Below are 14,790 nucleotides of genomic sequence, written 5' to 3'. Positions count from 1 at the left end.
ATCCGACATTGCTTTTCCGTCAATACAGCACTCGGAAATACAGTCACCTCGGGGGAGAGCGTGACAGCGAGGCAGGTAAGTGGCAGCCAGTACATTGCAAATCTGGGGTCCAAAGAGTTTTGGCTAACGCTACTGCAGCAAATAGATAAGTGCCATGGACTGCATGGGGGAGACGGAACCTCAGCTCCTCAAGCCACATCTGAAAAATCACGCACACTACTTCTCATAACACAAGAACTGGGGGTCACCAAATGAAATTAATAGGCAGCCGGTTTAAAACAAAAGGAAGTATTTCTTCACAACAACAAACAGTCAATCTGTGGAACTCCTTGCCAGAGGATGTTGTGAAGCCCAAGACTATAACAGGGTTGAAAAAAGAACTAGATAAATTCATGGAGGATAGGTCCATCAATGGCTATTAGCCAGGATGGGCAGGAATGGTGTCCCTAGCCTCTATTTGCCAGAAGCTGGGAATGAGCGACGGGATGGATCACTTGATTACCTGTTCTGTTCATTCTCTCTGGGGCACCTGGCATTGGCCACTGTCGGAAGACAGGATACTGGGCAAGATGGACCTTTGGTCTGACCCAGTAGGGCTATTCTTATGTACACATCCTTGGAAGGATAAAGGCCTAAATGGACCCTGCTGGGGTCTCTACTTGGTACTAGGGAAGACAGGTATTTTGAACTGAATGCTCATAGCACTAAGCCATCTCCTGCCCCATAGTTAGTATTTCAGAGGTGGTTCCTACCTGTCATGGTGGAACAACATGTTGGTCACTTCATTGAAAAGGTCAGGTTGCTTTGGAGAGAAGAAGCCACTCTTGATCTGATCAACGGCCTGCTTCAATTCAGGAAGTTTCTCATAGTATTCCTGAGCATTGTACCTGAGGTGCAGAGAGGGAAGATGTGTAACAAGCCATTTTAAAATGTCTATAAGTTCTAAAACTGATGAATCCTAAAGCTAAATTTTACCTACTGCCGTGGTTAATACACTAGTCTGGTGCTCTGGCGCCCTCTACTGCTGTAGTCCTTTTGATGCAACAGCCCTTTAACGGAAGCGCTTTCCACCTACATGGTATTCAGAAGTTGCACCACTTCCTAATGGCTTTGTTCCTTGCCAAGGTAAACCCATGCCTATCCTGCCTCTAAGACTGGATTACAGCAATGCCCTTTCTTTGGAGCTACCCTTGGAAAGCTACTCTCCAAGGCTGGGCTACTGAGCCAAGCGGCAGTCTGAATGCACAAAGGCTGAAGTTCAGAGTTATTGTAGTTGTGTTGGAACAGGAGAGGAGAGAGACAAGGTGGGTGAGGTAATACCTTTTATTGGATCACCTGCTGATGATGAAAGAGAAGTTTTGGAGCTGTTGGCCAGCAGTGTAATTCAAAGCTTCATTTGTATGAAGGCCCAGTCCAGGGGACTGTCTATTGTTTTTTCCCTTCCCTCAAAGCTCTCCTTCATGTAATGCTGTACAAGAACCTCACCCTTTCTTGTCCAGCTCTTCGACATCCTGGATCCTCATACCAAAGATGAACAAGTTCTCTTCTCCAGCCTCCTCTGCCATTTCAACATTTGCTCCATCCATGGTCCCAATGGTCAGGGCTCCATTCAGCATGAATTTCATGTTACCTGTACCAGACGCTTCAGTGCCTGCTGTGGAAATCTGTTCAGACAGGTCGGTTGCTGGAATCACTGCCAATAAAATGCATTAAGAGGTTCACAACTACTGGCTTCATTCCTAATTCCACTTGAGTCAATTTAAAGTCTAAACATGACTCCATCCTTGGCATCACTGCCCCGTTTAAGAGCAACATCCATTAGCGTCCTCTGATGGGTGTTGTGTTGGCGCCTAGTTCCAGGGATTTACACAGATCAAAAAGTTTGCTGCAGACGGGGACCTAGCTTGAGAAAGACATTGGCAGGACAGACCAGCCTGTTCCAGTTTCCTAATCAATACGGACACTTTGTAAATCCATCCTTCAGAATACATGTTTTCACACTTAGGCTCCTGATCCTACAACTGGTTCTGGGTAGTTGGAACGCTGAATCCATACAGAGGTCTGCATAGATCCACTTACAGGGCCTTAGAGTTCCTTAGAATTCTGGCCGTAGCTTCATCCCTAAATCATCATAAAAAACTTATACCAGGTAAGATTGCACACTGCTTGGAGAACTCTAGAGCAGAGACCACTCTCCTCTGCAGTTTTTCAGCTGTGTTCGTGTTTAGGAGACTTATTCTTGCTGTTTGAATTGCTGGTTTATTTTACCACCACAATGTGCACAGAGATGGAATTTTCAAGATAACCCAACTCTAGAAGATTCTAAACTCTCTCAAGAGCTCCTGCAATGTTGACACAGCCATGAGAGACAAACTACAGTTGTAAGCTCCATGGGAGGGCCTTGTTTTGTTTTAAAAAACACACACAAAAAGAAAAAGCGTTCAAGTAGCAGCTTGACAATCCAGGTAATAAAGTGGAAGAACAGACCCCCCCCCCCCACTCGCTCACTCTGAAAGGGAAACTGCTGTTAACCCCACCAGCCGTGCTTTGGCTCGTGGGTCTACATATGAGCAGCAGTGTGTCCAAGCTTTAAGTGGGGAAGAAAAATCTTAACTGCACCCAATGAGATAGGCCGCTTTATTGTAATGGCAGTTACGTCATCCTCCAAACCATACTGCGTGGGCAGCCTCTACCACGGCTCTGTACAGCACGTTACCTTTTTCAGCCAGGGACACGCGGTAGTTCTCCAGAAAGATGACTTTCAACTTGTTTCCGACCACAGGGTCATTGTTCACCACATGACCCACAGCTGTAATGAGTCTGATGATCATTTTAGCCATGTGGTATCCTGGAGCAGCCTAGTAAAGAGCCACAAGTTAAGGCTGTTAATAACTGTACGCACATTTGTTGACCGCCATTTTGCTCACACAGCTAGTTTGGTGGAACACCCTATTTTTGTTACCCTGTCTTTTTCCCCTCCACACCCCAGCCCGCTTGTTCCTTGTGTCCACCTGTTAGCTTGTCATTTCGACTGTAAACTCTCTTGGGTGGGGACCGTCCATTATCCTGTTTGTGCTTTGCCAAGTTCAGTGGGGCTCTGACTCGGCTGAATCCTTTCAGATGCTACCACAAGAGGCAGATTTTTCCAAGAGTGAAAATCCCATTGAAAGTCAGTGGGACTTTTATGCTCCTAAATCCCTTAAGTGCTTTTGAAAATCTCCCCCATAAAGCGTCAAACCACCACCACCCTTAAACAAAGGCCAGTGGGATTAACTTACTTTGCCTCCAATAATAACTGTCCTAGGCACAAATGGCTTCATAGGATCTCTCTTTATGCCTAAAAGAAAAAGGAAAGGTGAAATTACTGAACATTTTCAGTACAGGTGTTGCAGTCTTCAGTACCTCTCAGTGCATGCCCGGGTCAGATTGTCGCCTTCCGAAAGACAGACACCGGGTGAGTGACTTACGGTTGTACATGGTGATAATGTGCAGGCAGTTCATGAGCTGACGTTTGTACTCATGGATTCTCTTCACGTGCACATCAAACATGGAGGAAGGGTTAATCTTCACTTTGTATTCCTTCTCCAACAACTGGGCAAACTTGACTTTATTCTCCTGCGGAGCAGTTCAAAGAGGCATTATTGCACACAACCAAGTTCACACCATCCCATGGCTCGTCCAGAGATTCCCTAATCCCTTACCTGTTTCACTTTGGAAATCTCCCGAATAAAGATATCGTCATTAACAAACTTATGCAACTTTGTCAGCTGACTTAGATCTTTCACATAGTCCTCTCCTATTTTCTGTAATAATAATAATAAAATAATTCAATACATTCGTCTCTACAGTTACTGAATAGCCTTTTTACACAGGTGCTGCAAATTTAGCTCAGTCCATGCAGACATATACAGAACACATGGTATTCTAACTTCCAGAGGAATCAATATTTTTCTAAAGGCAGCACTTTTGTTCAAGAAATTTTAACTCAACAGGCTGAAAACTAAAACGACAAACAAGGTTTGAAAAAGGTTGGCCAATTATAAAAATTGAAGGAGTTAGAGGTCCAAGGTTAACCCCCACCCCCTTTCCTCAAATCCCTCTCCCGCAGAGTTTTTCAAAACACATTTGCCAACTTGGCTTCACTAGCAATGTGGTCAAGAGCCTAGGATCTGGGCTTGAGTGGTTTGGGATTTTGGACTCTCCTAACTAGGGCTTATTCCAATAGGCCCCTGCTCTTAAGAGGTCCCTCCAAAAACAGGAGTTAAAAGGCAGAGCCTCAGACATTTTTGAATGCTGGGCTTGTCAAGCTGTAGCAGTATTTTGAAAGGCACAGCTATTGTTTTATTCCCTTTGGGGGAAGTGTACTGGGGCACGAGTCCTGTGCATGTCCTTCTACCCCCTACAAAGGGAAAAGGAGTAAGAAACCCAATGCAGTTTTCAATTCTCCAAAGCTCTTAAATTAAAAAAAAAAACAACCCACTTTCACTGCTCACTCTGGCTGCAGCATTAGAGAACAAGGTGGGTGCACCCTGCAAACACTCACTCTGGCTCACGGAGACTATTGTTACGGGGGGGTGGGGTAGGAATACTCTCAAAGAGAAACACAGGAACCCTCTTGATAGCATCTCATGAGATGGGGGACCAGTATTTTAAGCAGGCATTTGATGGCGTAAGGCCGTCTGGGCAGGTTTCCCAGCCAGGAGCCAGGCACGCTGAGAGAGGCTGGGCGAGAGGAGGGGGGGACAGGGTGACCAGCGTGTGGAACTGGAGTGGAGCTGCCGCTTTTTCTTTTCTTTCCAGCTCTTGGATCTAGTGCTGCCCCATGGGGGATGGGGGTTGGTTTCCCCCAAGACGCAGAGGCATCCAGCTGCCGCATTCAGTGAGGATGCAGAGAGCATTCCCAAAGCGGTGTCTCACTTGCAGAAAGACCTAGTTACCATTTTAACACATTGCATTGTGCCCCAGCCCTGCTCCCACATGCTCCCAGGACACGTGCATACAGAGGTGCTGTCGTTACCTCTGCTATGAGCTCTGCCAGTCCTGGGTTGCAAAGCAAGAGCCAGCGCCTGGGGGTGATTCCATTGGTCTTATTCTGAAACTTCTCTGGTTCCAGGTCAGCAAAGTCCTTGAATCTAGGACAAGGACAAGGGAACGGTCTTATTCTGAGAGGCTCAGTGCAAAGCCATTATGGGAGTGGGTATCACTGCATACAGGCAGCGTTGTCTAGTGTTTAGCGCACAAGATTAGGTGGCGGAAGATACAAATTCTACCCCCAGCTCTGACCATGGGTGACTCACTGCATGGCCCTCAGCTAGTCACGTACCGTCAGAATCTCACTTTCTGCACCATTAGAAGTGGGAGTTGCAATGATGGGGAATTAAGGGGAAAAAGGCTAATTTTACGGCCATTTCGATTACATTTATTTATGAATGACTGTTAAATGCAACAATTGCTAATCCTGGCTTGCTCTTGGCATCATTCACAAATGCTTTGCACTCTTGCTCCGCACTGTGCTGATTTGATCCTGACTCAGACAAACACGATTTTCCATTTTATAAGAATTTAACTTAGTTGTACGCCAATCTTAGTTTAGTGAACCTGAGTGTCATGATTTCAGACATCTTACTAAACAGGGGCAGGCACTGCTGTACTTTGCAATTCATCCATCAGCCATATTTATTGTTTTTCTAACTTACACCTGAGTCTTCACGATATCAGAGTGGATCTTTGCTACGCCATTAACAGCATGCGAGCCAATGATGCAGAGATGGGCCATGTTGATTCTCTTGACGCCTCCTTCCTCGATCAGGGACATTCTTCTCAGACGATCAAGATCATTAGGAAACAGGGCTCTGACTTTCTGTGAGGTTGGAGATGGGATAAAGGCCAGTCATAAATTAAGATCAGGTGCTCTCTGAGCCAACAGAGGGAAAGCACACCCCCTGCCCAATAGCATCTGGGTTCTGGTCAATGCAAGGACTGCTATATGGTAAAACCCAATCCTATGAAGGTCTCTGGGGCCATCTGAAACCTTTGTAAAATTTGGGTTGATAAAGAACAGCTTCAGTTTTGATATGGGGATAGATCTAAATTTTGGAAAACAGATATGGGGGTTCAGCTGCATTCTGTTCAAGTGCCATCCAGATGACAAATTCAAAAATGTGCTGTAATGATTTTTAAGAAAAATAATCCACAGCAACTAGATCACGGATACGTTAGAGCATCAATAAGCTTAGTCACTCTACACCTCAATCAATCCCAAAATCAGAACAAAAAAAAAAAAAAAACAACAGCCATCCCCGACTACAAATAAGAGCAGCCTCCTATATGGGCCAGATGAAGCGTTTAATGGGCCTTGTTTAGGAATGGCTGCACTTTATCATCCTCTACATGAGTTATAACACCACCACCACGTTCCAGGCAGTCCGGATGGCGGCACAAGTGAATTCTGCTTGGAGTTCTGTTGCTGCCTGTAGTGGGGGAGCTGCCCCACTCCAGCATGGAAGGGGTTAAAGCAAGCCAGAGAGGCTGCGCAGAGCCCCAGCCAATCATGGAAGGGCTTATTGAGAGCCAATCAGGGCCAGGCTGGGCCTTATAAGAAGGTTGCAGGGCAGTGAGGAGCACAGTCTCTCCCCAGGGCCGGCTCTACCATTTTTGCCGCTCCAAGCAAAAACAAAAAAAAAAACAAAAAAGACAGCCGCTTGGACTGTGCCGCCCCAAGACTGGACGGAATGCCACCCCTTAGCATGTGCCGCCCCAGGCGGGTGCTTCCTTCGCTGGTGTCTGGAGCCGGCCCGTCTCTCCCTGGAGGGCAAAGCGAGAACTGGTTCTTAGAGAAGCACCTAAGACAGAGCAGGGCTGGGCAGGGTCAGCAGAGGCTGGGGGAGTTCCAGGTGGACAACTGCCAGACTGGGGCCCTGACACAAAGCAGCAGAGAAAGTGCTGAGGCAATGGGGAAGCGGTCCAAGGAAGCGGGCAGTAGAAGAGAGTTGGAGGGGGCAGTAAGTGGCTGCTGCTAGAGGGTCCCTGGGTCAGGGCCAAGAGTAGCAGGCAGGCCTGGGTCCCCTGCTTTCTCCTGCCAGTGATGAGTGGCCAAGCCAGACTGCAGTTTGCCCTTGGAGGAAGGGGCTAGACAGAGGACTACCGTGAGCCACTGAGGCGAGTGGTAGAACCAGAAGCTGCTGGTCCCCCAGAAGGGGTGTGTGTGAGTGAGAGAGCGTGCGCACGCCAGTGGAGCGGGCACAGCCGGAGGGCAGTGTCCAGAAGCGGACACCGCAGTCTGGGAGTGACGTGGGTCCGACTCGGAGGACGGTGGAGACCGAGAAAGTAACAGAGGGCGAGACAGCACTAGTGAAGACGCTCTGCTGAAAGAGCTAATTCCCAAACCAACCAGCAGGAGGCGCCACGGTGGTGAGTCTGCCCTGTTACACTGCCATTCTAGCGGTTTTGTTCCTCTCCTCTCTCCTTCCCATCATTTACTGCATTTGAAGCCTTGTGAAGAGTTTGGATCATTGACATCTGCAAGTCCTTGTCTCTGCCCTCTCTGGTAAATCGAATACATTATCCGGTCTCCCCTGCTCCCACAAATAAATATTCCATGTGTCGGGGCAAAGCACCTTACCCATTGGCAAAGTGGTTTGATTCACCAGTTTTTCCTTTAGTGTTTCAATTTAGTGTTTGTGATTTCCACCCCCACTCAACTTTCTTATAGGGCCACTGATACAGCATGATGCAAAAACAAACATTCCACGGAGGGTGCGGAGGGGAGGCAGGAATAGAGAGACCGATTTTGTTAAAGTGCATCCTGGCTTGGATTCACATTTACATTAAAGGCCCCTTTGTGCTGCCAGAGTGCAAAGAGGCCTTATTGTGCATGAGATTTAAGCCCTCCCTTGTTTATTTTACACTTCTGGGTCAGCCGCATCTTGTCTAGAGTGAGCTTAACATTTCAGGAGGAAAACAACTTAATGTTCCTCAGAGGGACTTCTCGTTAAAAATAGATAGATCTAACAACAGCCAGTCTGGGATAAAGAGCAAGCACAGAAAAGGATTGCCTGTGGTTTAGCCCAATCCTTATGTCAAGGACCCCCTTCTTTTCCCTACCCTCTGTTGAAAAAATTAAGCACAGATCCCCACAGCCCCACATCCCATGTCAGAGAGAAGCCAGTCCATTACAACCGCCATGCCCTGGCATAGCACAGAAAGATACCGGATGCTTCCTTTCCCCTCCCACAGCGGGATGCGTTCGGCACTCAGAGCGAGTGTCAGTTTCATTTCAAGTTACTTACGTCCAGATGCCTCTGGTTTATTTCGTAAATTATTTGCAGATGTCTCGGCAGCAGCTTCTCCACGAGATCGACCGGCCAGCGCTCTAGAGCTTCAGGGAGCACCGTGTGGTTTGTGTAGGCGAAGGTCTGCTTGGTAATATCCCAGGCCTGGCGTTGAATAAAGGGGGTTAACGGTTAAAAGAGTAAAGCCAAGGACACCTCAAACTTGTACAACACTCACATGCTACCCACTCTGTCAAAACTTTACTCAGGCCCAGTCCTGGGATACAGATGGTCCTCTCACTAGGTGGAGGTAGGGGTGTATGTGCTTGGGGGCTGGCTCTGCTTCAGAGTCCCTGAAGCATAGCAGGAAAGTAACTGAATCTCTGCAGCCTGGCCTACACTAGAACGTTAAATCAGTTTGACTACATCGCTCAGGGGTGTGAAAAATCCACACCTCTGAGTGGTAGAGTTAAGCGGATCTAGCCCCCCCATGTAGACAGACCCCTCTCAGGGAGGTGGATTAAATACAGTGACAGGAGAACCCCTCCCATTGGCTACACTGAAGCACTACAGTGGTGCAGCTGCAGCAGTAGCATTTCAAGTGTAGACAAGCCCTGTATGTGCATTCGCCATCTGTAAAATGGGGGTGATGCCCCCTCCTGTGTCTCCTCTCTGTAAATGGTCAGCTCTTATTAGGTAAATGTACACCACCTAGCACAACAGGGCTATGTTCTCGTTTGGGGTCTCTTGGAGGACACACCAATAAACAACTTGTCAATCTATGCTGGTCACTCCAATGGTCTCTCTTCATGACCTATGATGAAACAGGCCTTTCTGACAAGCAAGAACATTGTTGAAGAAAGGGAAATTCAGTTCCTTGCAATACACCTATACGCTTCCAGCAGGAAGACTCATTTTGCAGATCCTTAATGCTATGCTTGTTTCTTTCAGATAAGAAGAAACAGGCTTTTTAAACTCCCATGAATTCTGATATGGAATGGTGAACTTTTTTTAAGTTGGAATTTTATTAAACTCCTATATAAGAGAGTTCCAGATTGTACTGGTCAAACAGAACATTGCAGTCTGTGGCTGCTAGTTATTGGTCCCATAAATCCTAGCTTAGTTACTGCTCTAAAGATGCAGATTATTGATGAAGTTATTCTAGACCAGTGGTCTCCAAAATGGGGTGCGCAAGAGGATCCTTCGGGGTGCGTGGCAGGAGCAGCACCGCTTTGGCAGTCCGGGTGGCTTTTTTTTGGCGCGCTTGGAGCGGCAAAAATGGTAGCGCTGGCCCTGTGGCATGGCAGGGGGTGCATGCTCAAATATTTTTTACTGATAGGGGTGCGCGATCAAAAAAAGTTTGGAGACCACTGCTCTAGACAGCTGCAGTTCCATATCTTGCATGAGAAAGTTAGCGTGTCCTAATAGATAAAATTAGTAGTTAAAAGTGGCTAAGAAGTTTTAGCAGGTTTACAAATCCTTGCCACAAATATCAGACAATCATTACAACAATGAGCCTTTGTTCAGAGAAGCATACAGTACTATAGTAGTCAGCTGTCTCTATTTAACAGGCTGTTACCATATTATAGAATGAGCATCTTTGCATAGATGGCTTTGTGCTGCACAGGAAAGGATTCAGTTTCCAAATGGTTGGTAGTCAGTTAGCTTACAAGTGCCACAAGAGAAGTGTCAGAAGAGTATGTATAAAGAACACACATATCAGTGAACATCTGACTGGCATGTGTGCCACACCCACTGAGCAAGCGCAGTGTGAGGATTTGTGTATGCACAAGTTGGTTTGCATACACACGAGTGCATGTGCATATGCATATATATATATATATATATATATATAAAAATAAAGGCATATCTATAGATCTGATGTTGACACATGCAAAAGTGTTAGACTCTTGAAAATGTAGGGCTACTACCTCTTCAGTAGTAATTTATTTTATCGATTTCTGAACAGATCCATTCTTTTATAGCAGAAATCTTACGCTTTTGCGAACAGGGGCTGCTAACAGGGAGTTTCGCAAGGGAGTTCTCCAGGTGAAGGAGGAGCAATACAGCACCCTTGGGGTAAGTGACTGTCTGTAGTGTGTGTTTGTTTGTGTTTGGGGGTTACTTGCTGTGTGCTGAGCTTGTGTTTGTCAGTCTGTTTGTTTGAAGGACCGTGTGCTGTGGCTGGCAGTTGGAAGCTGTGAGCTTCAAAGGAAGGTCTGAAAGTTAGAAGCCTCTGGTAATTGGCTGAGCCTTAATCAGTGGGCGGGGCATTCACACAGGCCAGGGCTTTGTAAAGCAGCGCACAAGCGACCAGGGAGCTTTTGCTAACAGGGGCTGCTAACAGGGAGTTTTGCAAGGGAGTTGTGGTAGCTGTTGAGGTAGCTGTCCCAGTACACAGGACTGCTGATACACCACTGGTGGAGGAGGAGATGGCTCAGAGTGGACACTGGCAGCTGGTTACTTCTGGCAGCAGGCAGTGCTCCACCCCTGCTCTGAACCCTCCCGCCTTGGTAATAGGTAACTTATGCTCTTCTTGATACAGGAGAGAAGGAATTGCCCCCTACAGTAAAGGAGGAGAAGCCTTGTACCCCTAAGGCTGAGAGGTCTGCTGCCACTACTACGAATAGGAAACGTAGGGTAGTGGTGGTCGGAGACTCTCTGCTGAGGGGGACGGAGGCGCCCATCTGTCGCCCTGACATTTCATCTCGGGAGGTATGCTGCCTGCTGGGGGCCCGTATCCGAGACGTTACGGAGGCATTGTCGAGGATTATCCAGCCCTCTGACTACTACCCCACGCTACTCATCCATGTGGGCACAAATGATACTGTGAGGTGTGACAGAGTGGATCAAGAGTGACTACAGGACTCTGGGAGTACGGGTGAAGGAGTTTGGAGTGCAGGTGGTATTCTCTTCGATTCTTCCTGTCAAAGGTAGGGGCCCGGGCAGAGACAGATGCATCATGGAGGTGAATGCCTGGCTGCGAAGATGGTGTTGCCAGGAGGGCTTTGGCTTCCTCTTCCTTGAATCATGGGATGCTATTCGAGGAAGGACTGCTAGGCAGAGATGGCGTTCACCTTCCGAGGAGGGGAAAGATCCTATTTGGACACAGACGAGCTAACCTAGTGAGGAGGGCTTTAAACTAGGTTCGACGGGGACAGGTGAGCAAAGCCCACAGGTAAGTGGAGAACATGGAGACCTGGGAGATGGGTCGGAAACAAAAGAGGGTGTGTGGGCTATAATGGCAGAGAGAAAGGAGGGTCAGGGCAAAACTGGGAGGCAAGATCAAACCAGTATCTTAGATGCGAGAAGTATGGGTAATAAGCAGGAAGAACTGGAAGTGCTAATAAATAAATACAACTATGACATTGTTGGCATCACTGAAACTTGGTGGGATAATACACATGATTGGAATGTTGGTGTGGATGGGTACAGCTTGCTCAGGAAGGATAGACAGGGGAAAAAGGGAGGAGGTGTTGCCTTATATATTAAAAATGTACACACTTGGACTGAGGTGGAGAGGGACATAGGAGACGGAAGTGTTGAGAGTCTCTGGGTTAAGCTAAAAGGGGTAAAAAACAAGGGTGATGTCATGCTAGGAGTCTACTACAGGTCACCTCACTAGATAGAAGAAGTGGATGAGGCTTTTTTTAAGCAACTAACAAAATCACCTAAAGCCCAAGATTTGGTGGTGATGGGGGACTTCAACTATCCAAATATACGTTGGGAAAATAACACAGCAGGGCACAGACTATCCAACGAATTCTTAGACTGCATTGCAGACAACTTTTTATTTCGGAAGGTTGAAAAAGCTACTGGGGGGAAGCTGTTCTAGACTTGATTTTAACAAATAGGGAGGAACTCATTGAGAATTTGAAAGTAGAAGGCAGCTTGGGTGAAAGTGATCATGAAATCCTAGAGTTTGCAATTCTAAGGAAGGGTAGAAGGGAGAACAGCAAAATAGAGACAATGGATTTCAGGAAGGCAGATTTTGATAAGCTCAGAGAGCTGATAGGTAAGGTACCATGGAAATCAAGACTGAAGGGAAAAACAACTGAGGAGAGTTGGCAGTTTTTCAAAAGGACACTATTAAGGGCCCAAAACCAAGCTATTCCGCTGGTTAGGAAAGATAGAAAATGTGGCAAAAGACCAGCTTGGCTTAACCACGAGATCTTGCATGATCTAAAAAATAAAAAGGAGTCATATTAAAAAAATGGAAACTAGGACAGATTACAAAGGATGAATATAGGCAAACAACACAGGAATGCAGGGGCAAGATTAGAAAGGCAAAGGCACAAAATGAGCTCAAACTAGCTACAGGAATAAAGGGAAACAAGAAGACTTTATCAATACATTAGAAGCAAGAGGAAGACCAAAGACAGGGTAGGCCCACTGCTCAGTGAAGAGGGAGAAACAGTAACAGGAAACTTGGAAATGGCAGAGATGCTTAATGTCTTCTTTGTTTCGGTCTTCACCGAGAAGTCTGAAGGAATGCCTAACATAGTGAATGCTAATGGGAAGGGGGTAGGTTTAGCAGATAAAATAAAAAAAGAACAAGTTAAAAATCACTTAGAAAAGTTAGATGCCTGCAAGTCACCAGGGCCTGATGAAATGCATCCTAGAATACTCAAGGAGCTAATAGAGGAGGTATCTGAGCCTCTAGCTATTATCTTTGGAAAATCATGGGAGACGGGAGAGATTCCAGAAGACTGGAAAAGGGCAAATATAGTGCCCATCTATAAAAAGGGAAATAAAAACAACCCAGGAAACAACAGACCAATTAGTTTAACTTCTGTGCCAGGGAAGATAATGGAGCAAGTAATTAAGGAAATCATCTGCAAACACTTGGAAGGTGGTAAGGTGATAGGGAACAGATAGCATGGATTTGTAAAGAACAAATCGTGTCAAACCAATCTGATAGCTTTCTTTGATAGGATAACGAGTCTTGTGGATAAGGGAGAAGCTGTGGATGTGGTATACCTAGACTTTAGTAAGGCATTTGATATGGTCTCGCATGATATTCTTATCGATAAACTAGGCAAATACAATTTAGATGGGGCTACTATAAGGTGGATGAATAACTGGCTGGATAACCGTACTCCGAGAGTTGTTATTAATGGTTCCCAATCCTGCTGGAAAGGCATAACAAGTGGGGTTCCGCAGGGGTCTGTTTTGAGACCGGCTCTGTTCAACATCTTCATTAACGACTTAGATATTGGCATAGAAAGTACGCTATTAAGTTTGTGGATGATACCAAACTGGGAGGGATTGCAACTGCTTTGGAGGACAGGGTCATAATTCAAAATGATCTGGACAAATTGGAGAAATGGTCTGAGGTAAACAGGATGAAGTTTAACAAAGACAAATGCAAAGTGCTCCACTTAGGAAGGAAAAATCAGTTTCACACATACAGAATGGGAAGAGACTGTCTAGGAAGGAGTACACAAGAAAGGGATTTAGGGGTTATAGTGGACCACAAGCTAAATATGAGTCAGTGTGATGCTGTTGCAAAAAAAACAAAACAAAACAAAACAAAAAAAAAAAACACAACACCACATGATTCTGGGATGTATTAACAGGTGTGTTGTGAGCAAGACATGAGAAGTCATTCTTCCGTTCTACTCTGCGCTGGTTAGGTCTCAACTGGAGTATTGTGTCCAGTTCTGGACACCGCATTTCAAGAAAGATGTGGAGAAATTGGAGAGGGTCCAGAGAAGAGCAACAAGAATGATTAAAGGTCTTGAGAACATGACCTATGAAGGAAGGCTGAAAGAATTGGGTTTGTTTAGTTTGGAAAAGAGAAGACTGAGAGGGGACATGATAGCAGTTTTCAGGTATAGATTCATAGATTATAGGACTGGAAGGGACCTCGAGAGGTCATAGAGTCCAGTCCCCTGCCCGCATGGCAGGACCAAATACTGCCTAGACCATCCCTAATAGACATTTATCTAACCTATTCTTAAATATCTCCAGAGACGGAGATTCCACAACCTCCCTAGGCAATTTATTCCAGTGTTTAACCACCCTGACAGTTAGGAACTTTTTCCTAATGTCCAATCTAGACCTCCCTTGCTGCAGTTTAAACCCATTGTTTCTGGTTCTATCCTTAGAGGCTAAGGTAAACAAGTTCTCTCCCTCCTCCTTATGACACCCTTTTATATACCTGAAAACTGCTATCATGTCCCCTCTCAGTCTTCTCTTTCCAAACTAAACAAACCCAATTCTTTCAGCCTTCCTTCATAGGTCATGTTCTCAAGACCTTTAATCATTCTTGTTGCTCTTCTCTGGACCCTCTCCAATTTCTCCACATCTTTTTTAAAATGCGGTGCCCAGAACTGGACACAATACTCCAGCTGAGGCCTAACCAGAGCAGAGTAGAGCGGAAGAATGACTTCTCGTGTCTTGCTCACAACACACCTGTTAATGCATCCCAGAATCATGTTTGCTTTTTTTGCAACAGCATCACACTGTTGACTCATATTTAGCTTGTGGTCCACTATAACCCCTAGATCCCTTTCTG

General features: G+C 46.1%; 1 protein-coding gene across 1 annotated transcript in view; it reads right to left on the bottom strand.

Moving 5' to 3' along the window:
- Positions 1-14,790, bottom strand: part of PYGL (glycogen phosphorylase L) — a 41,166-nt gene that overhangs the window by 1,760 nt on the left and 24,616 nt on the right. Inside the window, exons 11-19 of the mRNA XM_054024708.1 lie at positions 8,289-8,435; positions 5,697-5,860; positions 5,018-5,132; positions 3,702-3,803; positions 3,468-3,615; positions 3,279-3,337; positions 2,717-2,858; positions 1,486-1,693; positions 753-887 (exon numbers count right to left, since the gene is read on the bottom strand). Coding sequence (XP_053880683.1) covers positions 753-887; positions 1,486-1,693; positions 2,717-2,858; positions 3,279-3,337; positions 3,468-3,615; positions 3,702-3,803; positions 5,018-5,132; positions 5,697-5,860; positions 8,289-8,435 — 1,220 coding nt within the window. The remainder of the gene's footprint in view (positions 1-752; positions 888-1,485; positions 1,694-2,716; positions 2,859-3,278; positions 3,338-3,467; positions 3,616-3,701; positions 3,804-5,017; positions 5,133-5,696; positions 5,861-8,288; positions 8,436-14,790) is intronic.

Source organism: Malaclemys terrapin, chromosome 4 (assembly GCF_027887155.1).
Source record: "Malaclemys terrapin pileata isolate rMalTer1 chromosome 4, rMalTer1.hap1, whole genome shotgun sequence".
Classification (NCBI taxonomy): Eukaryota; Metazoa; Chordata; order Testudines; family Emydidae; genus Malaclemys; species Malaclemys terrapin.
Note: the sequence above shows the minus strand (reverse complement) of the source record. Positions and strands in the feature narration are given on the sequence as shown.